General features: G+C 44.2%; 1 protein-coding gene across 1 annotated transcript in view; it reads right to left on the bottom strand.

Moving 5' to 3' along the window:
• The window catches only part of PSTPIP1 (proline-serine-threonine phosphatase interacting protein 1), a 65,301-nt gene that overhangs the window by 28,001 nt on the left and 15,766 nt on the right, over positions 1 to 21,534 (bottom strand). The window contains exons 2-7 of the mRNA XM_040570644.1: positions 20,698 to 20,798; positions 17,313 to 17,387; positions 6,013 to 6,047; positions 4,487 to 4,593; positions 2,500 to 2,562; positions 1,300 to 1,398 (exon numbers count right to left, since the gene is read on the bottom strand). Coding sequence (XP_040426578.1) covers positions 1,300 to 1,398; positions 2,500 to 2,562; positions 4,487 to 4,593; positions 6,013 to 6,047; positions 17,313 to 17,387; positions 20,698 to 20,798 — 480 coding nt within the window. The remainder of the gene's footprint in view (positions 1 to 1,299; positions 1,399 to 2,499; positions 2,563 to 4,486; positions 4,594 to 6,012; positions 6,048 to 17,312; positions 17,388 to 20,697; positions 20,799 to 21,534) is intronic.

The following is a 21,534-nucleotide window of genomic DNA, read 5'->3' as shown; positions in this document are numbered from 1 at the left end:
TCTAAGCAGTTTTTTTTTCTTTTTTTAATCTGCAGCTTTTAACAAATGAAAATACAGATATTATTGACAGCTCTGTTCTCTCAGGTCTTTCTGCACAGATGGTGATGACAGTACATTAAGGCACAGCTCTAGACATCAGTATAACACATTCTCCCTTTCTGCCCTTCAAGACAATGCTCAGGTAGGGGTTCTCATGACCGTATTCCTCATCACAGCTGGCTGGAAAATGTGTAGTAAGCTGGGAACATAAGCTTCATTCTTATTTTCATCCTGACCCAAACTGTTTGCAAGTGCTGAGCAGAATTAAACAGCCAGCGTTTCTTGTGAGATGCCCCTGTGCCTTTCAAATGTGCTGGCATGTGTGTGGAAATAATGGCAATGATGCACCCTGGGATTCTTATGCATGAAAGGAGCTGGGTCAGATTTTGATGCCATTGAAGTTGCTAAGAGTCCTGGCATAATTTCAGTAGGGCCAGGGTTTCATCCCCTCTTTATGGCTAAGCTGGAAGGTTTTGTTCATCAAAGATAAGGGAATGCTAGAAATAAAATGTCAACTGTTGCTGCTGATTTTAGTCTCCATCCCCCCACTCCTTGAGATGATTTTTGATCCTTTTTGCTTACGCTGCACTGATTTTATTGAGCCAAAGGGAGTTCGTTTATTTTGTTTTCTCCATCTGTTCTGCTGTGAAACGTTCCCATTAAAAGTTAGCGAATTGACAGCTACAAGTATCAGACGATGCAATGAAGGACTGCAGTGCCTTAATTTCCAATGATTTATTTTTGAGTTTGTAAATTTACTTGAAATTAAGCTAACCATAAGAAGAAAAATGTTATGAAAAAGATGTGTTTTAATGTAAGATACTATGCCTACTAAATGTAAGCGACCAAAAGGCAAAACTTAACTGCGTGACATACTTCTGACTTGCTTCTTTTTTTTATGAATAATTTTGGAGAAAAATCTCATTCAGTTTGCTTTCAGAACTCATGAAGCAATTAAATCACAGCCTGAAATAAATAAAACTAATTAGATAGCTCAGTTCCTCCCCTGCCTTTTTAAAAACCCCTGATCTATCACAGGACAAGATCAGGGTTACCAAGCCCTACTGAAGAAGGTGAAGGAAGATCTCCTTGGGAAGGTGCTTCATTTCAATTTTGATTCTAATGGGTTAATTAGAAGGAAAGCAACATCTGGCACCCTGTGGAATGAGTTGTTCAATTGTAGTCTGTTGAACCTTAAAAAAGAAACCCCCAGCCTTCTCCCTTTTAGGCATCACCCCAAAGCTCTGGCATCAAAGGTACCTTTTCTGTTTGCTTCTGGTTGCCTGAAGCACTTGTCCGTTCAAAGGACTGCTCGGCCTCATCCGCCTCCTTGCACTTCTGTTCGTACGTCTTCTTTGACTGTGTTGAAATGAAATCATATGTGAGGTTAGGGAACAGAGCTGGGTTGTCTCCAACTTGACGTTCAAGGCACTTTCTCTTTTGCAGGCTGGGGGAAGAAATCAGTGTCCAGGTTTGTACAAAGGAGGAAACTCCCTGTGACACCATAAAGAGATGCTTATTAAAAATAGAACGGAAAAGTCCAGGCAGGGGTCTAGCAGCATAAATCAGGCCCTCTTCTTACAGCCCTGAAATTGTTCTCTCTGTACAACCTGAGCCAGCTCCCTGCAGAGGTGATCGCCTGCCGTGGCTGCTCCGCATGGGTGTGCAGGCAGTGCGAGCACCATCGGCGCATCAGGCAGCTGCCTCAGCTACAGCACAGAGCCCAGGTTAGAGCCCGAGCTCCCCAGGGTACGGGTGGGGACAGACTGTCATTTCCACAGGGTGACTTGGAGCATCAGGTGGCTGATGGATGTCTTGCCCGCTGCTCCAAGCTGTGAGGCAGAGCCAGCCCCACACAGGTAACAGTCCCAATGGAGTATTCAGAAGCCAAGTAAATCCTTATTTGCACCAAAAGAGCTCTCTTAGAGCTTCACTTGGTACAACAGCCATGTTTAAATACAAATTGTCAGTACCCTTCCAGCTGTAGTGCTGACAGGTCTGCAACTACTTTTCCTTAGAGGCAATTGCCCCCTGGAAACCAAACCCAGCAGTCTGCAGTTCCTGTACCTGCGAGACTTCCAGATGGAGCGGTTACCTTCAGTTTGCAAGACTCCCTCACTGTTTTTAAAATGCTATTTACACAGACTGGGAAATTACATTTTCTCCTACAAGTATATTCACCTAGAAAGAGTCAAATCCTGTTTGAATTTAACTTAATTCCTTTCTGAGTGTCTGTTTTGGATTCTTCAGAGTATTTGGCAGGGAAGATTAGCTTTCTCCTCCTGGCAGGAATCACATCCTCTTTCTCTCACACACACACACTTGTGCTCTTACACAGTTACACTCACACACACATTCTTGACTTTTCTTCACAGGGAGGAACACGTGATACTGATTTCACCCTGTCTACAACTGGAACTGGTTTGCTCTGAGATACCTGCACAGGACCTCCTTGCTTACCTCCATTGTTTTCTTATAGTAGGACAACTTGCTCTTTTGCATGCGCTCCATTGCAGACTCGTACTGTAAGAAACACACAGGAATAAGTATTTCTTTCTTTGGACTTTTCCCCCTTTCTTAGAAAGTCATTGTCAGAGTCTTCCTATGAGCCACAGGCCTGTGGGGAAAATTACCTCACTCTGCTTTTATAACTGACAGGTTTCTAAGTGACACAGGGAGCATTGGTATCAGTTTAAAAAAAATAAAAAAAATCCAAGATAATTCTGCCTCAGTGGTTTCCATTAATAGCAGAGAGGATGTAGGTCTTCATTTTCTGCCTCCTTTTTTTTTTTCTCCCTTAAGGAGATTAAATAGCATAACACTTAGTTACGGTGCCCATCAGCTCTGCTAGTAGAGTTCATCTGCTGGCTCAAGAGACAAACCATTGTCTCACCCATGTGAGCAAGGGTACTTGTCCATTTTGAACCCAAACAATTTTTCTGTAATTTATATTCAATTGCTTCTGGCAAATTTATGCTCACTGCAATGTGATTTCCATGACATAATCTGGTCAACATTGGGAAGACAGTGCTGAATTTTCTTTCATGGCTTTAATTGTGGTGTGCCCAGCCATGTGTGACAGTGAGATATGCTCCTATTTGGCGGGGGCTGGGTTTCTTCAGTGGGACTTCTGGTCCTTTGATCTTTACATTCTGCTCAAGAAAAACTCCCTCCAGGGCCACCTAGAGGCTTGCTTGACATCAGGCTGAACAGCACAGTCCTGAAAGCAGCTACAGCAGAGCCAGCACAAACACTAAATAGCGTTTTGTGAGATCACCACAAATACTGACACCTTCTAGCATGTCTGATGTCGGCTTCCTTACAGCCACATGCTAGACAGAGAGAACAGCTTGCGATGGGGTCCTGAGACTCCAAAAGAGATTTTACCTTTTCCCCAGGCCCCTATAACAGTTCCCATTTGAGTTACAGGCTTATTGTTTCTAACAGGAGAGAGAGGCTCTCTCTTTGCGGATCCCAGTAGTGAAGCGTGGGTGTGGGAGAGGAGTGCTGATGACCGAGGTGCACACTGTCTGTCTTTGCATGCATAATTTGCTTTATCGGATTGTTGTGAACTTCAGATCTCAGTAGCAACACAGTCAGAAGCAGAGCTGGTTTTACCCACTCTCGTATTCAGTTCTGTGCTGCTCTAAGTTCCTGTGTGTCTGGGTTGTAGATGTGAGTTTTGCTGCATTGGAAAATGCCCATATATATTTTCATTTGTTTGAAATTGGCATAGGACTGGATATTTGATTTTTACTGCTCCTTAAGTCATTGTTTTCAGTGTTAAGTGACTGTCAGCTCTTTGTCTTCAAGCCTGTGGAACCAGAGGACTAAGAATGACCACTTGTCTCTGTGAAGAGCTACTTTTTCAAGTGACTTGGAGCTGAATAAGACCCTAGAAAATGAAATAGCCTTAAATATACTCTGATTTTTATTATATAACATCAACTAGATGCTATTCCCAGTATCTGTAACTCAACATGTGTGCTGCATTCAGCATAACATTCATTTTATGAATTTAAAATGATTTTATGATCATTTATGATCATAAATGATTATTTATGATCATTTATGATTTTAGATGTTTGTGTTATCCTTTTATTTTAGTGCATGTTAGAGATCATGCAGGATCATGCCATAGCAATGTACTTAGTGCAGGTATAAAAAGAGGAAAGGATGAATTAAGTTCTTATGGGGATAAGAATAGTATCTGCAGTTACACAGAGACAGTAGAAGTGACTAAAGCTTCTGTCTCCTGAGTTCAGAGCATTACATAACTTCTAGCTGGGCTCAGAAAGTCGTTCTTCCACAGTCTAGTACATGGAGTGAACAGGATACGCTGGGCACATTTTATCATCTTTTGCACTATTCCCAGCCTATGGCTGGAGGCAGGTCATCAGAATGGACCACTGACCCAACATGTTTCCAAGTTTTGCTGATTCCTCACCTTTTTTCTTTGCTCCTTCTGTCTTTCTCGGAACTCCTCTATTCCTTTCAGTTCATCCTTCAGCATGACTGCTAGCTGGATGTGAGAGTTTCCAACGCTTTCAATTTCTAAAACAGATAAGAATTCATATGCAGTCAGTGGTAAGGTCTTTAAATGTAAAGTCACATTTTCAGGAGATATTTCTGAGATGTGGACACTGTACAATTTGCCATGAGCGAAGCAGCCTTAAAAAAAAGTGCATGCAGAAACACAGGGAGCCTGACATTGCTGAGGGTTCACACAACCTGAACAGGGCTTTTTGCAGGTCCTCTCAGTGCCTGCACATACATGGGCAAGACAGCTTGCTGCAGAATTGGAGCACCCACTCAGAGCAGCCCTGGCAAATGCAGAGGCTGGCTGCATTTCTTCACAGACCCATTTACCCCAGCCATAGATGTGGGGTGAGGGAAGGAGGGAACTGATGCCCATCATCCCCCTGGAGTCTGCCTTTCCCTCCTCTATGCCGCTGGATATTCTTTGCCATTTGCCTCCAGCCTTGCACAAACATCATCAGAGGTTGTTGCAAGCTGAGGATTTTCAAGGGTCAGCTAAGACAGGCTGAATTTCAGGCCACCTGGCTGATGCCAGTGGCTGGTAACATCTCTGCATTTGTCAGCTTTGGTGGCTCTGAAATGGAGCCCTGCATTTTCCAAAACTTATAGACTCACAGAATGGTTTGGGTTGGAAGGAACCTTAAAGATCACCTACTTCCACCCCCCTGCCATGGTCAGGGACACCTCCCACCAGCCCAGGCTGCCCAAAGCCCCATCCAGCCTGGCCTTAAATGCGTCCAGGGATGGGGCAGCCACAGCTTCTCTGGGCAGCCTGTGCCAGTGCCTCACTGCCCTCAGAGTAAAGTATTTCTTCCTTATATCTAATCTAAATCTACCCTTTTTTAGTTTAAAACCATTACCCCTTGTCCTGTCAATACATTCCCTGGTAGGTCCCTCTCCAGCTTTTTGTAGGCCCCTTTTTGATACTGAAAGACTGCTGTAAGGTCTCCCCAGAGCCTGTTGAACTCCCCCACCCAAGCTCTAAGAATACCTTAATTCACCAGCTGCTTTTCTAAGGGTGTTGTTTTTACACCAAGAGCAGGTGCCAGCACCCAGGTGCACGGTTCTATTGGCTATGGTGGTGGTGCCCTTCCTGTGTGAAAGGTTTTAGCTCGGACTTGGGCACAGTAAACAAGCATGCTGTTTTGACGTTAGTGGTTTGTAGAGGTGGGAACCGTGCTAATATTATGTGATTTGATCCAGGTAAGACTAGTTTGAGGAACAAGCGATTTTCTGTGCCTCCAGAGATTGGATTTGATGCCCAGCCTTGGGGAAGGACTCTATTGAGTGCCCTTTCCCTCCACTCTCCACAGTAAGGACAGGGACAGAAACATTAGAACTGTAAGGGGGAAGAGAAGGAACGACCCCAGAGGGGGCAAACACAATCACATGTCTGTCTTAACCCAGGTCAGAAAGAAAGATGTAAATACTTACGTTGCTTAAGCCTCTCAAATGCTGCCTTCAGCGTGCTGTGAGATAAAAAGAAGTGTGCTTTGTTAGCATAGGCTTCGAAGGATGGATTGTGAATCTAGATGAAAAACTTTCCCTCAAACAAAAGATCCACCCAGAAATAAAGCTCTTAATAGTCCTGTGATAAAAATTGACCATGCTAAGAGACAAAATAGCATCAATCTGTTACCACTAGCAAATGCAATAAAATGCTCCATGAAGCAAGGAATTGCAGTGCTCCTTATGTGCACCCTCTTTTTTAATCTGTATTTGTAACTGAGCGCTAACAGACATTTCTCTGTTCTTGCACATTGCCAACGGATGCAAGTCAACTGAGTGAAATAAAGATGGTCAAGGGAAATTGGGTTTCAGAGCACTAGCCCGAAGGGTAGAGAGAAGCCAGCCCCGCCTTCTGTGTTGAATGCAGCACCAGCAAATTTTTCCTCCTTGGTCACCCTTGAAGCCGGAGCAGCTCTGCTGTGCAGCATCTCCATCCTGCGCTTTCCTAGCACCCCCGTGTGGTGCAGCTCGCTGTCCTTGGAAGGACACAAGGCTCTGAGAGCTGTGAAACTGTTGCTCGCAGGGGCTCTCAACATCCCAGAAGCACAACATGAATAACCCGTGCTGTAAAATCAGGCCTCGGGCTGCGATATACAGTGCAGAAACTGACACTGCTCCTCTGATGGACCTGTGCGTCAAGGAGAGCGGTCCTGCAGTGGGGAGTTGCAGGAGGACGTGAAGGGGTAACGGTAGTTCACCTATGTCCTGTTTTTTGGTGAGCCAGAGTCCTTTTAGAAAGCAGCAGAAAGACCAGTATAGAGGTGATAGGAGAGGAAAGAGCACAGTCTGTAAGGGGCCTTTTCAACTTAATAGTCAGCTCTAGCTCCGAGTTCGCAGGCTGGAAGGACATTTGCATACACAGAAGCCAAGATAGTAGGTGCAGTGATTTTTGAGGTTTTTCAGATTCAGAAATCATCTCTTCGGGCCCCAGGCTGTATTGTTCCCTGAGGGAAAGAGTTCTGGGCTCTCCAGAGTGCACCCGACTGCCCCAGGCAGGAGGCCAGGGGAAAAGCCTCCAAAATCTCCTTGGCTGAAGCCTGGCTACTGGGAGAGGCCAGAAGAGGATGCGTATCACTCCTCAGCCATGTGTGACTGCAGATGGGGAGGGAAATCCTGCATCTCCTGTGCGTTCCAGGAGGCTTAGGAGTTGTGTGAAGGGTCCTAATTGCCCTGTGTTAATTTAGGCTGGACATCTGTTTCCTAATCAAAGCTTGTTGTCCAAGCAGCAAGAACACATTACCAGGCAGAAGAAGAGTGCACAGGGGATGGGAAAGACTGGTTCTGTCCTCAGCGATAGCTGCCCTGCAAAGTGCTTCCAAATCTAGCTTTGTATCTGTCCATGGAAATATAAGGAAAAGGCTTTCAGCCAGAAACCATGAGCGTTCATCTACCTGTCGGACTCTTTCAGCATCTTCTCAAGGAAATAACTATGGTAAACTAAATTTGTTTTGGTGGCAGATTATCATCCTAACGATATTCAGTCATTCTGAAGGTTTGTTCACCTTTCCTTCTGTACCCTTGTTCACACAAAGTGAGTCTGGAGTGGAAACTTTGATGGAAACTAGATTTTCACAACACAAAGGAAAAAAACAGGATTAATTACAGCTCATTTAATTAAAAACTTGAAATCAAAAAACCAAGTTGAATATCAGTAGCTGATTTAGCTTTCCCCACCTAAAAGCTCTGAAGGTTTATTTTGAAAACTTAAGCTAATTTTATTCCATAAGTATATTTTTTCCTTTTTTTTTTTTTTTTTAGTATGGACTGTCCAATGGGAGGTGGGAAATATGCTAGCAACTTCATGCTAGAAATAGGTAAACACTGACATTTTAAAAACAGAGGAAACTTGCAAATTGCACATACTGTTTTTGCATGACATATTGATCTGTTATTCAGAGATTTTTTCATCAATGTTGGTGATTTGGATTATGGCAAGGCTGAAAAAGCTGCTGTAATGGATACTGAAAAAAATAATTCATACTCAATACATATCAAGGACAAAATTGTTTTGCTGCTTGTTTTCCAGACATCAGAGCTACCAGAGTAGATCATAAGCCGTACATGAAGCTTCTCTCATTTTTGCTGGCTTTCTGTAAGGATTAGTTGGTTTTCTGGTATAATAACACACCTGGCTATGAGCTGGGGACACCCATTTACCCCCACATGCTCTTTAGTTGCTATTTCGGAAAGCTCTGGCCTTTTGCTCCTGGCATAAAAGATCTGCGCAGGCAGTTCCTTAGCTGCTGGTTAGGGCAAGGCCAGAGTCCCTAAGAAGACGGAAATAGACTTAAGCCATTTCCTTCCCTATTTTCATAATAATTTTCTGAAATCAGTGAATCAGATCCTTCATCCCTATGGGGCTTGGAGTAGCAACCATGTTGTTGTGACAGCTTATGTGGTGGGGAGGACAAGTAAATCAAATCTCGACCCACAGATCCATCAGGTATTCCTCTATGATTTCTGGGCTGCAGGGATGTGCTGGCTGCAGCAGCAGCAATCCTACAGATAAATTTTTCTCTGTTGCTAGATGCTCAGATTATGCTAGTGAAATATGTAATGTCAGTGCTTTGGAGAGCTTCGTGGAAGCATCCCATGTAGCAGACGTACATGAGAGTTTTAATTCAGTTGGTACCCTTGTATATACAGTACCTATTGCCTCTTTCTTCTGTGTGGGTGTGACTCTAATAAGATTGGTAAGGGCTTGATTCCAAAGCAACCGAAGTGAGGATGTCTTCGCTCTTAGGAACACTTCTATGCAGTGCTTTATCCTCACAGTATATTGTGCTGTTGGCATTGTGGTAGCAATTTATTTTTTTGTTGTTTTTTTTTTTCTCTGGCCAAATTAGAAAACCTGAAGTTGAAAATAATTCAAGAAAAACTACAGTTTGCCTCCCCACCCCCCTTTTTCTTTAACTTCCTCATATCTGGTGTTTCCATGCCCATTCAGGAAAACTTAAACCACCCAGCTAAGGACAAGACACCTTTGGGCATCTTTACATGCAGCCCCTTGCAGATGTCTCAGTGAAATGGGGTTGGACACAAATTTGCTGTGCTTGTTTGTTAAGGCTCCCCCTTGGACATTTAAAGTTTACGTTTGTCAAAATGTATTTCAGGTGCAGACAGGATTAAACCTGAACCCAGAAAAATGGGGAACAGATATAGCCATTGTGACAGCCACTCTGCAGCAACCTCTGGTGATTTTTGCCATCTAGTGGCTAAAATATTGGTACTGTAGTATCCTCTGACTCGAGCACAGCAGAACTGAGCTGCTCTTGTAAAATATGCACTTTTCAGTGTTTGTTTTTCCAAGTGGAGGGGTAGAAGGAGACTAGCAGAGCTTTTAGAGGACCTGGGCAGCCAAGGAGAGGTGTAGAGAACACAAGCATGTGGCAATAAAGCTCATTATTTAGCATTCTTAGCTCTGTAGGTTTCAAAATTCTTTCCAAAGCAGACTTGCCCAAATTTACCTGGCAACCCGATCTCCCTAGGGTACTGGCTGCAGGTCCCTGTTGCTCTCCTCTAAGAGGATAAGCATTTACGGAATGCATCGTTAGAGAGCTCGGTTTGATTTCTATCTCTCAGCAGAACTTGCCTCTGTTTTCAAGGCAGGAAATGCATCCTGTATTTGAGAAGAGGTGCCTCGCTTGGCAGTATGAGAAGTAGTGGGGAACCACCGCTTCTGATCATAAATCCATTTCACTGACTGCAAGATTTTCTTATAGTCAGTTCAGGAGGGGAACTTAGCACGGGGTTTGGAACAGCATGGGTGGCAACATTTAAAACTGAACCTGTCCCAGCTGCTCTTAGCATTTGCTTTCCCTTGTTTCGTCTCTTGGACCTTGCTTTTGCTAGGGAGCTGTGCTGTTGCTGGAGAGAAGACTGTGCTGGGCAGTCCTGCGTGACACCGGGATTGCTAGGAAATGCACTGCAGATGGGGCTCTGGTACCTTCTTCAGAGTCATCACAGGCTGAATTTTATGGCACCAGAGATGCAATCAGCAGAGCTCTCAGTGGCAGTGCTGAGGCCACAGGTAGGCTCACTACATACCCTGGTGAACGGCTCTTTTGTAACTGTAGGCTTGCTGGCTTGGGCATATTTTTTTCAGTACTTTGCTTCCTCACCCAATTAGAGACTGATTTAACTGAGTAATTCATAGAGTCCCTCTACATCTTGTACACAGGAAAGTAAAACATAAGCTCTTCTAACCGGAAAACCACAGCTCTTTTAAAATTTTCTTTCTTTTTTATCTTTGCTTGGTGAATAGAAGTGGAAAATAACCCCACCTTCTTCTAAAATAACTCAGTCTTCCTTTTTGCTTGGTTTACATTTTAACATCAATACAATCTACACTGCTCTGCTCTTACTGTTTTTTGGGTTTTCTTTTGTTTTCTTTTTAAACATTCTTTCTGAAGCTGGGAGAAGTCTCTGCCAGATACAGCCTGCAGAACGCTTTCCAGCAGTCCTGTTCACCCACTGCCTCAGAAACCCACTCACTGCCTGCCCCCTCTGAGGCCATGGTTAACATCTGTCTTTCCTCCTGTCGTGTAGGATAGACCTAAGGATATTACCAACACTTTTTCTGTGAAGCCTAGTGGCGGTAACAAAGTGGGGAGAAAGAAGTCCAAAAGCATCTGGTCTCAATCACCTGGGGGGTCTCTGCAGGGATGGATGTGGGGAGGGGCGAGGAGAGGGAAGAGTGTGGGTGTGGAGGGGGATGTTGTGCTCTTTAAACAGGGAGATAACGCCTCACTACCCAGTCTGATGCCAGGCACGTAGCAGAGTGTTGCAGGCAAGAATCACATCTAGCATCGCTTGCCAGGATGTTTTCTTCTTGTCCTCAAACAGAAAGGCAAAACCACCCTGTGCAACTAGAAAGATTTCTGTATAGGTACCAGCTGTGGTGTGATGTTTAAACCACCTGTGGTAGAGAAAAGGCATGAGCAGCACCCTTCTCTGTCTGCTGGAGTCCGAGTTTTTGTCTGTTTACAAGTTAGCTGCAGCAAGGCGCTAGCCTGAGTAGCCAGCTATTAGGGGAGGCTGCAGCATGCAGCAGGCTGGGCTCAGCGTCAGGTGGGATGGAGCATGTCTTTCATGAAAATAGCCACAGATGTGGAGAGTTCCTCTAATGCTGCGGTGTGGCTGCATACGTCTTTTGCTGTTGCAACTTACATATTTTCAGATAAGTGTCAGAACCGGAAGCAGCCCCGGACTGAATGGGAACAGGGCGATACCACCATTCTCAGGGCCGGTTGCTGGGAGCACGCACAAATCACCCCAGGCTTTGCTGGGACAAGAGAGCAAACAGACCCCTTGTGACTGCAGAATGACCTATGGCGTTCCAATCAATGGGTAAAACAATCGAAACAATTCATGTACCTCTCACATAAGACTAAATTTCCCCATCTCCTGCTCAATAATGCCTGTCCTCATCACTAGAGAGCATGTCTAGATTGGATTTAAAAACTGAGCAGAGGCATGCTTCTTTCAAGCACATGCTTGGATCTATTTTCACAGCATCCTGAAAGTTCAGAATATGAGTGTGTGAGTGTATAAACTCTGTGCAGGTTCAGAACTTTTGAGTGGAAAATATTTAACCATGGAAGAATGTGACCTTCCAAAAGGTTTTTAGCCTCAGTTAAAAAATGCTTGCTTTGTGTGAATAATACAGAGGATTGTGTATATTATGTGACAGACACACTATATTTATACACAGGAAGCAGCAGCTTGGCATTTCGTTACAGGTGCCCTCACTTCATGCTCACTGAAATATTCTATTTCAGGCATTGCGGAGAAGGGCAGAGCAGGCACAAGTTTGAAGGAACTGCCCTTTCCCAAGGTCTGAAGGAGACGTTAGTGGAAAAGAGGGAAGGAAAAACATAGGAAATCATATACACGAGAAGAGACAAGCAGGACAAATGACAAAAATAGCAGTTGTCAGACAAGGCAGATTTAACCAGCTACCAGATGTTTACATCAGTTGCTTTACAGAAGAGCTGAGATCCCAGAGGCTCTGTTTCGGCTGAAGCAGAAGATGTGTCTGAAAATTGGGCTCTGTGGTATACTTTTTCTCATATTCTTCTGGTGAAAAGTTGCCCAAAGCTACTGCATGGAAATTCCTCGTCACCTTGCAGCCTGAAAGGTGTTTCCTCTTAAAGGTAGGAGCTCTGAAGAGAATCATCTATTACTGGGAGTGCTACCAGTAAACACTTGCAAATTTGTTCTCAGTTTGTAACTCAGCTGAAAATCCTCACTCCCTGTGCATCCTTTCCCATGTGTGCTATGCAGAATATGGAGGCTATAAAAATATACAGCAGTTTAAACTTCATAATATGTAGTTCCCTCTCCCCTGTTGGAAATCAGCATAACCTGTGCTTTGCCAAGAATATACGGCTATAGCTTTGTAATCATCTTTTTCATAATTTCTTGAATAATTAGAGACTATGAAATTTCAATATATAAACTAAAAAAAAAAAAAAAAGTGGGTTAACAGAGCTTTAAACTTAAACGTCTTAATTTCTACTTTATATTTTAAAATACCCATTAGCCCTGACCTCTGATAGGTGAGCTCCAGAGGTCTGGTTCTGGGCAGTATCCATCCTTCTACCGTGACTGCTGTGATCCTCACACCTTGCCCACTCCTCAGGGACTGCCCTGTCCCTTCCTAGGTCTGACCCACCCAAGAGTTACATCTGCACTGCTATTTGAAGGGAGGGATGTTCCCTTCAGATAGCTGTTCTCCTCCCAGCACTTTCCCTAAGACTCCCCAGCTTCCCATATTTCCACATACAGTGCCTGTTCACAACTGTGCTGGGACAGCCAGGTGATTGCCTTGAAAGAAGCAGCCAGCCTTTTCCAGGTGTTCGATGATGTTATGGTGCTCAGTGTGTGTGTAAGACCAAAAAGCAGGGGGACTGCAGCTTACCCGTGCAGGCACGCCTTGAGAAACCTCGCTGAAAGGATGCTAACCTGCCTCTGTTGTGATGTCTCAGCTAACATGGCAAGTGTGGTGAGGCAGGTTAGAAACGAACAACAAAAAAGGCACTTCTACATGTAACAGGCAAGTGCATTGCTTTGCTAGGAGATTCAGTGGATGCTAATAAAATGTTTCAGGATTTCAAATAAGATCAAGGCACAAGAAAACTCTGCTGGGGGCTATTCCATATAAAGCTGCTGCTGGTTTGGCAGCCCCTGAACCACCAGTTGTTAAGGCCAGATTGTTTAGGAGAAACTTTCTCATATGCTTGCTCTGTTCTGCCCTTCCACACGGATCTGGTGCCAGGGATGGCGTATTAGGCTGAACAGGTTTTGGTCTGAGCATGCATGACCCTTCTTGCAGTATGAAACTTGTGTTTAAGTGTGTGTCTCCTTCTATGTGTGAGAGTGAACTTCCCAAGGCTTCCAGCAATTGCTGAGTTAGGTCTGTGCCACGTGCCAAAAGGGGATATCTCCCTTCCCTGTCGGAAGTAGTTTCTACCAGCTGCAGTGCCTGAAGCAAGGGCAAGAAGACAGAACGCCAAAAATTGCTTGAACCAGGCTGTGCTGTTGAATGAGTGTGTGTTTTGGCTGTTAGGCAGCGCTTTCAGGGAACTTTTACTTCTTGAGATGGGATTTGCAGTGTTTGTTTGCCGTGCCCATGGTAACCAGCATCAACTGCTTTTAGAAGCCCTGCCTTTGCTTTTTTTAATAAAAAAAAAAAAAGTTGTTCCTCATCTCCCTCTCTTGCTTTGTAGGAAAATTTTCTCTAGCTGTAGGCTAAACTTAGCCATTTCCTGTAGCAGTTAGAAAAGGACCAGTGAGGAACCAACTGAAGCGAACTGCATCTCTGGTAAGCAGCGCTGAAAACTCATACCCTGCTAGCTCTCAGGTCAAAGTGCTTTCCTCATATTTCTAGTGCCAAGGACTCTGCAGGCGGACCTTTTCCCAGGTTCAGATGTTTCACTACTGAGTATCAGCAGTAGTAAAGTGTCCCCCTACAGTTTTGGACTGTAGTTGTTTCTGCTAAGCACTATTGGGGCTGGGGCTGGAGGGGTCAGTTCCCCATCGGGAGCTTGCTGACAGGCCCCCGATATCTCTTCATAGGACAGCTCATCCTATCGAGGCACCCAGCCTGGTCACCAGGAGCACGTTCTATGCCTTCCTCTATACCAAACTTTTGTAGTGATGGTGGAAGAACAAGCACTGGAGAGTATACAGGTGGAAACCCAATGTCTGTTGTCACCTACATTTTTACTAAGAGCAACAGAGAGTGGTCCCAACGCTGCTGTTGCATTTCTGCGAGCCTTCCCTACTACTTGTCTTTTGACTCAGCAGCACGGTTCTTCATCTGTACATTTCAGTAAATAAAGATGGGTAGCAGAAACTATTTATACATCCAGATGAATTCAGCAACTTGCTCCAGGCCAAGCAAAAGCTGGGGGTGAAGGAAAGCATGGGTTTGCCACCGATGTTTTACCTGGACCACTAGAGAGGTACAGCTGTTCACCCTGGGTTTGTGCTGCTTTTGCCATGCGCTGCTTTCCCTACCTGCTACAGAGCATCGATTTGACCTGCTGGAGGGATGAGAGGTTTTTGGAGCCAATTCGTTAGGTTCAGCAGTTGTTTATAATGTGCTAAGCAGAATTAATTGGCTTTGCGGTTGTTTCCCTTAAGGTTTTCTGGGTGTTCTCTGACACTGAAAGTTTATCAGTAGTTGTCTTCTTTCTTTTTATCAACCTTTTAAAAGGCAACCAGCCACCTTCCTGATATTGAGAACTACTGGAATGTGAAATGACTTCCTGGAGAAGTGACAGAAAGCTTTAGCAACAGAAATATTTAAAAGGTGACTGAAATTCAGATGAGAGGACAATTTTACATTATCAAGGAAATAAGTGAGTGATCTAAAAATAATAATTCTTGCTCCTCTGTGATATATAGCATGGCATAGGGAGTTCTGTAAAATTCTGAGAAAAAAAAAAAAAAGAAAGGGGGGGTGGTTGAGGAAGCTGCTTTTTTCCTGGTGATTGCTGAATGCAAGTTTTAAGTATCCATACTTGCATACCTGCACAACACCTTAGTTAGACTTCATTTGAGAAATACTGCTACCCAAAGATACATTCAAAGATGTGAACAGCCCCATTCAGATATTTGTAATACTACCTGTCAGGTATTTGTAATACTACTAGTATTCAGTGTGCTATCGGATAATAGGGAGCCCTAAAAAGAGGAAGCACTTGGTGCAATGCAGGGGGCTACCTTTCAAGCTCTTACTAAGGGTAGAAGGTGAGTTCCCTGCCTCCAGTCTCTCTGGAGGACTGACCCTGGGAGCAGCGCTGCTGTCAGCAATGTATGCCATCTAAACAAACAAACTGCACACGAGGTCAAAAATATCAAGGCATTAAAACCAAATACTTCACATCCATGAATAGTTCCAGTCCTCAATAGATTTCATTTTTCTCTGATTTTAAAGTGTGAACTCTGGACAAAAGTCTATCACTGCCCACCTGTGTAACCCCTTAAACAACCAGAGGGATGCTGAAAGAAAGCAAAGTGCGCTCTCCCTCTGCTTCAGAAATAAGTACAATGAAACATTCGCTCTGATAAAATAAAAAATATATATCACTGCAGTGCTAGTCCCTACCCAGACCAGGCATGCGTTTATGGAAACACAGTAAATCAGCTCTGCAGCATGCCTTGTTGGTATATTCAGCCTTCTTTCCATACCAAGCTATAAAATTGCTGGATCAAACTGGAGCTGGGCTTGGTTCCAAACTTCCTCTAACTTTAGGAGAACGCGGATCCATATCCCAGCCCTGGGGCTTGCCTCTGCCTCTAAATCAAGCCATTACAATCCCTTAGGAAAAGTCAGACCTGTGAGTTATCCACTAAGTCACAGAAGAGCAGCCAAAGCTCTCTGTTTCTGAACGTGTTTGCTCTACCTGCCTTGAATTGCCAGTAAGGAAATTTAGGTGGAGCCTTTTGGTAATCCTCAATTGCTAATATTATCATTTGCTTTGGAAAGAAGCCATCCATCCTTAATCTGCTATTTTAATTTCCTTTTCTCTGATTAAGTCTCTGTACTGAGACACCAGGAAGGTGTCTCCTTGTACCCTTTTATACCTCTCCTTATGTCTCTGTGATACTCTAATGCATTGTTCAAGGATAAGGCAGAGATGGAGTAACGAGGGAAACAGAGAGACTTGCATGCGCTCTGGAGTGAGCCTCGGTGCTCTCTCCATTTCCAGGCACTTGGATTAATGCACCAGTTCCCCATCAGCCTGGATGTGCCACCAAGTCAATGGCAAGTGCTACAGGTGATTGCCTGGCACTTGCATGTCATGATGGTCCAAAGATTTGGGGTCAAGTTTTACAGTGAAACATGAGCAGGAAACCATGCTTATAGCAAAAGAGAGCGATAAATAGATGTAAAAAGGAGAGGGTGATTAAGAAATGAGCTATAGGGTGGGTGAGAGTAGGGGGCCCCTCAATCAATAGAGCTGTTTTGTTTAGATTGAGGTCTCTTTCAGTCCTGTCTTCTGTGACCCCAAATCTTCATCCTCTTCCACTTTATTCCTGTGTTATTACTTGTTACAGTAATGACCAAATGTCTCGTTACTGCTGCTACCATCAATAATAGTAGCAGTTTATCAGAAGTGTTTTTCAAGTTAAATTCTGTGCCAACATATATCTACCTCTCCCAACACAATCTACACATGATCTAAAATAGTAGTACTGGAGACAGAGAAAAACATGTCATTTTAGTGTATTTCAGTAGTTGTATTGATTTGTCTCAAGTAAAATCCCTTGAAAGAGTTTTAAAGATTGTATTCCTAAGCTAAGCCAAGCATTTTTCCTGCTGCAGAGGGTAATTTTTGGTGTCTTTGCACTTTGGGTTTGTTCTGTCAGTCTCTATGAGTTTAGGGTTAGGGTTAGGGTTAGCCAAGCCAGCATCTGAAATGTTTACCAACATCTTCCTTTTCCTTTTTCCCCATCGCTCAGTTTGCTCTTGGAAGCAAATATTAAACATTGTTAGCAGTGCTGAAATTAAGAATTTTCTCAGTACAGGCCTACTGGCCATTCCCAAAGAGAGATTTTTCTGAGTCTTGTTTTGAAGGACCCTGGTGTTCCCTATTTTCTTCTACACCATGAAGTGCTGAAGTGAGCAGCTTATGACCCCATTCATAAGCAAAGCAGGTGTCTGACGTTGCTTCCAAAATGCTTGCATTTGTACCAAAAATAGAATTGCTTACTTGATTTCTGTTTGTCCTCCTGCTTTTCGGGCAATTTGAACCAGCTCTTTCCCATATCTCTCTTCTGCTTGCGCTCTGTTAAAAGAAAAACTTTCTCAGTGTCTCCTGGTGGAACCAGCATAATGTTTACAAAACTCTTCCTGTGCAACTCTACCTTTGCAGCTGAGGTACAAAACACAAGAAACAGAATTTCTTTAATTTCTCTAGATTAACTCTAAAATATTTGGGGTGAATTGCTTGTGGAAGAAATGAGGGACAACAACTGTTCTTCCTCATGGCTTTGACTAGACTACAGTGTGTTAACGCAAGTTTCAGGACCGCTACGGGGCAGCAGTTTGGGCACGCTTCTGTCTGACAATATCTGGCTCCCCGTTCGCCTGTCCCTCTGCGTGTGACGGCAGTGGGCACCTTGCGCTGCAGCCAGCTGGACTGGTGGCTCTGGTGAAATCCCACTCGCAGGTTTGCAACTGGCTTTGTACGGAGTATATTAAGGGAAAAGAGCATGGCCAGTTCCTGCAAAACTCTTGTGTCAAGCGCTCCTGAAACTTCACGTGTGGGACTGGACTAGCCCGGGTCAGCGGGGTTTGGCAGGAGGCTGACACCACCTTTTCACATCTTTGTGTGCTGCCTTTCCCACTTTCTGGCACTCTTGCACACAGCTTCTAGGTTTCCCTGCAGCAACCAACAGCTGGAACATATTTTGTGTTGTAAATCTAACTCTTAGTTGTGGATTATGACCTCTTTCTCACTCCCCAAACTCTTCAACCCTCCTCTGGATCAGGCGGGAGTATTTGGGAGCAAAAGATCTGGTTAGAAAGCTGATAAAGTATGAGAGTAGCCAGAGCAGCTGTTGTCAGGACTTGGGGCAGCTGCTGCAGGGCTCCTTGTTGAAATTCTGGCATCAAACCCCTGACATAGGCAGCCTCTAGGAACAGGGATTCATCCCGTGCTTTGTCCTCCTCCTAGGTCATTCCTGTGAATGATTTGAGGACAAAGTTCCAGGAATAAGCTACAAATAACACCTTCTTTCTATATTTAGTGCCCTATCTCTTGTCCTCTTCCTCCTCCCCTAGCACACATGCTCATACAAACATATGGGCGTATGCACACTCACTGGGAAGCTTTGGGGTTGTGCAGAAACTCATGGAAACACTTGTTCTTGCAGCTTTCAGGTGTGTAAAATGACTGTTTTTTTGGTTTTTTTTTTTCTTTCCTTTGTGGAAAGCCCTTTCTGCCTCCACCACAAACAGAAAGAACCTTGTCCCGTAGCTTGCAGAAAACCCTCCAATAGGCTTTGAACAGAAACACGGCTCTGTATAGCGTCAGATGCATGCTGCAGTGCAATCTGCCCGAAGCCTGCAATACAACTCTCATCTCGGTAAGTTATGAGTCACAAAGGAGCTATTTTAAACAGATAGAGCTAAGCTACCATCAGAGTGATGTGACTTCAGGACTCTGTGACACATGGCAATAAAATATGCTTCCATGGGTGATCAAGAACAGCAATTCAAATAGCTTTGGATTTTGATGGGAGACTCTTCATCATCTGAAATAATGAGCTTTCAGTTTGGCAGCTCGCATCCCCATGAAAGTCCCAGTGCTTGAAAAGAAGCCTTTAGAAAAGCAACCCAAAACCCAAAAACAAGATGGGAGCAGTGTGGGAGGAAAAAGGAGGATGCAACTGAGGAAGGCAGAGCGATATTCAGGAGACAGTTCTGCGATGAACTGCTCTACTATCACCTGCTGGATATATAATTCGTAGCGTGGGGGCTTTCTTACAGGTCATGCATGAGTATGTGCCTCATGCTGCATGTTGCAACTGTTGAAACGCAACCACTTTAAAACAGAACCAAAATTTCAGATCTTTTTTGTAAGTCAGAAGTACAAAAATGAATAGCAAAGTAGTCAGAGCAGCTGTGTAATATGTATTTTCGCATCCCCAAAAGCGTTAGCTGTCCATAGCTGTTGTTGAGGGGCACCCAGGAAGCACATAGGGGATGGAGATAAACTACGACGTTGTTACTCAAAGTGTGGTGAGATGTGTGAATTATGTGGGCAGTTGTGAAAACTTAGGAAGGGGCTCTGATAGCATCTTACATAGCTTTGTCTGTATTTGAAGGGTGGCCTGTTCTTGTTAGTTACGGGAAACTGAAATGCTGCATGTGGCCACTGCACTCTCTAAAAAAAAAACCTGCAAGTCATTTGTTCCCTGTTGAAAGGGTAAACTTAGTAATGCTTCTTGTTGGGATGTGTTGTGGTTTAACCCGGCCGGCAGCTAAACACCACACAGCCGTTCGCTCACCCTCCCCCCTCCCTCTCTGGGATGGGGGAGAGAAACGGGAAAGTGAAGCCTGTGGGCTGAGATAAAGACAGTTTATTAAGACAGGAAAATAATAATAACAATAATAATAATAATAATGATAATAGTATTACTAATAATAATGAGTACGAAACAAGTGATGCACAATGCAATTGCTCACCACCGGTTGACCGATGCCCAGCCTATCCCCGAGCAGCCGGCCCCCCACCCCGGCTAGCCACCCCTATATATTGTTCAGCATGACGCCATAAGGTATGGAATACCCCTTTGGCCAGTTTGGGTCAGCTGTCCTGGGTCTGTCCCCTCCCAGCTCCTGCTGCACCCCCAGCCTGCTCACTGGCAGGACAGAGCAAGAAGCTGAAAAGTCCTTGGCTTGGTGTAAGCACTACTCTGCAACAATTAAAACATCAGCATGTTATCAGCGCTCTTCTCATCCTAATCCAAAACATAGCACCCTACCAGCTACTAGGAGGAAAATTAACTCTGTCCTAACTGAAACCAGGACAGGATGTCTCTGCTACCATATGATTATGGACCAGTAACTACCCGAGCCTTACTGGAGCTCTGGATTTCTGACTCTTTCACCCCTCTCTTCTCTCCTTATATCTTTCAGGCTTCTGTTGATTGTCTACCTTTACAAATCATGTAAAAAGGCTAGAAAATGCCCCATGGAAAAAAGCTGTGCTAAGTCATCTGGTCTTAGGATGTTGATAATCTCTCTCATTGCTCACTTCCATCATTCACCTTCTGTCTCCTCCTTCATAAGATATAGCTGGCATCAAATTCTCATTTATTTTGTTTCTTTGTCTGAAATTACTTTATACTCAGATCCGTGTAAACAGCCCTGAGGAGCACAGGGACCAGAAATGGGTCACCATTGGTTCAGGTGACTGCGTGGTCCCTGACTCAGCTGCTGTGACCACTTTAGGATTCAACTCAAACAGGTTTTTCTGTGCAAACTAGGATCATTATGGAATTTGGAAACTGCTTACTATGCCTTTCCAAATGCAAAACAGGAGACAAAATGAAAGCTATTCTTTTTTTTTTCCACTCCGATTTTCTTACCTCTGCTTGAGTAAATCCTCCACATCTTTGCACATCTTCCTCCCATCCAACAGTCGCTGCACAAGCACCTCATAGCCGGTGTGTAAGGTGAACTCCTTGCACTGGAGACAGAACGAGAAGGAGCTGAGATAGTTTGTGCACATCGCTTGCAGGCTTACCAGACACCTACTGTCAGTCATCTGAACAAATCAGCTTCCTGGAAAATCCAAATGTACCTTTAGGTTTACCCTGAAAAATGGCATCTGGGACAGGGCTAAGGATGCAGAAAGTATGAGCAAGGTTTCTCCAACAGGAAAATCTGTAAAATCTCTGTTTAAATCGAGTTTGGTTTTTAATGACGAAAAGTGAAGTGGGTCCCGCATTTTGCTGTGCCAAAAGCAGTGCAAGCTGTCTTTTTGGGGAAGTCATGTTTAGTATTGGGTGTGAGATTTTTGCACAGCGGAGATGTAGAGTGGCTCCTCTTCCCATATGTCTTCTAAAATGAGAGGTCGGAGTCAGCTCACTGCCACAGGACAGCGATGTGCTGCCTAGGTGCAAGTGGAAAGGTGAAGGAATATTGTGCTTGGATGGATATCATCAATCCACAGGGTAGTGGCTGGGCCACTTGGTCAGTGGTGGGGTGTTTCAGGGGGATGGTGCGTAGCACAGGGACACAATTTGCTGTCAGACAACGCTGAGTTCTCATGTGTTGCTATGCCTCCCTTTGGGATTGCTGTACCTGTAACAGTTCTTGTCATTGCTGAAATTGGTTTGGTTGGTGTAAATTCAACATGACACAAGTTTGGGGTTTGTTTGTTTGTTTGTAAGTAGAACATAAACATGAAGAGAGCCTGGTAA

This window comes from Cygnus olor, chromosome 11 (assembly GCF_009769625.2).
Source record: "Cygnus olor isolate bCygOlo1 chromosome 11, bCygOlo1.pri.v2, whole genome shotgun sequence".
NCBI classification, from domain to species: Eukaryota; Metazoa; Chordata; class Aves; order Anseriformes; family Anatidae; genus Cygnus; species Cygnus olor.
The sequence above is the reverse complement of the archived record's forward strand: the minus strand, read 5'-3'. Positions and strand labels throughout refer to the sequence as shown.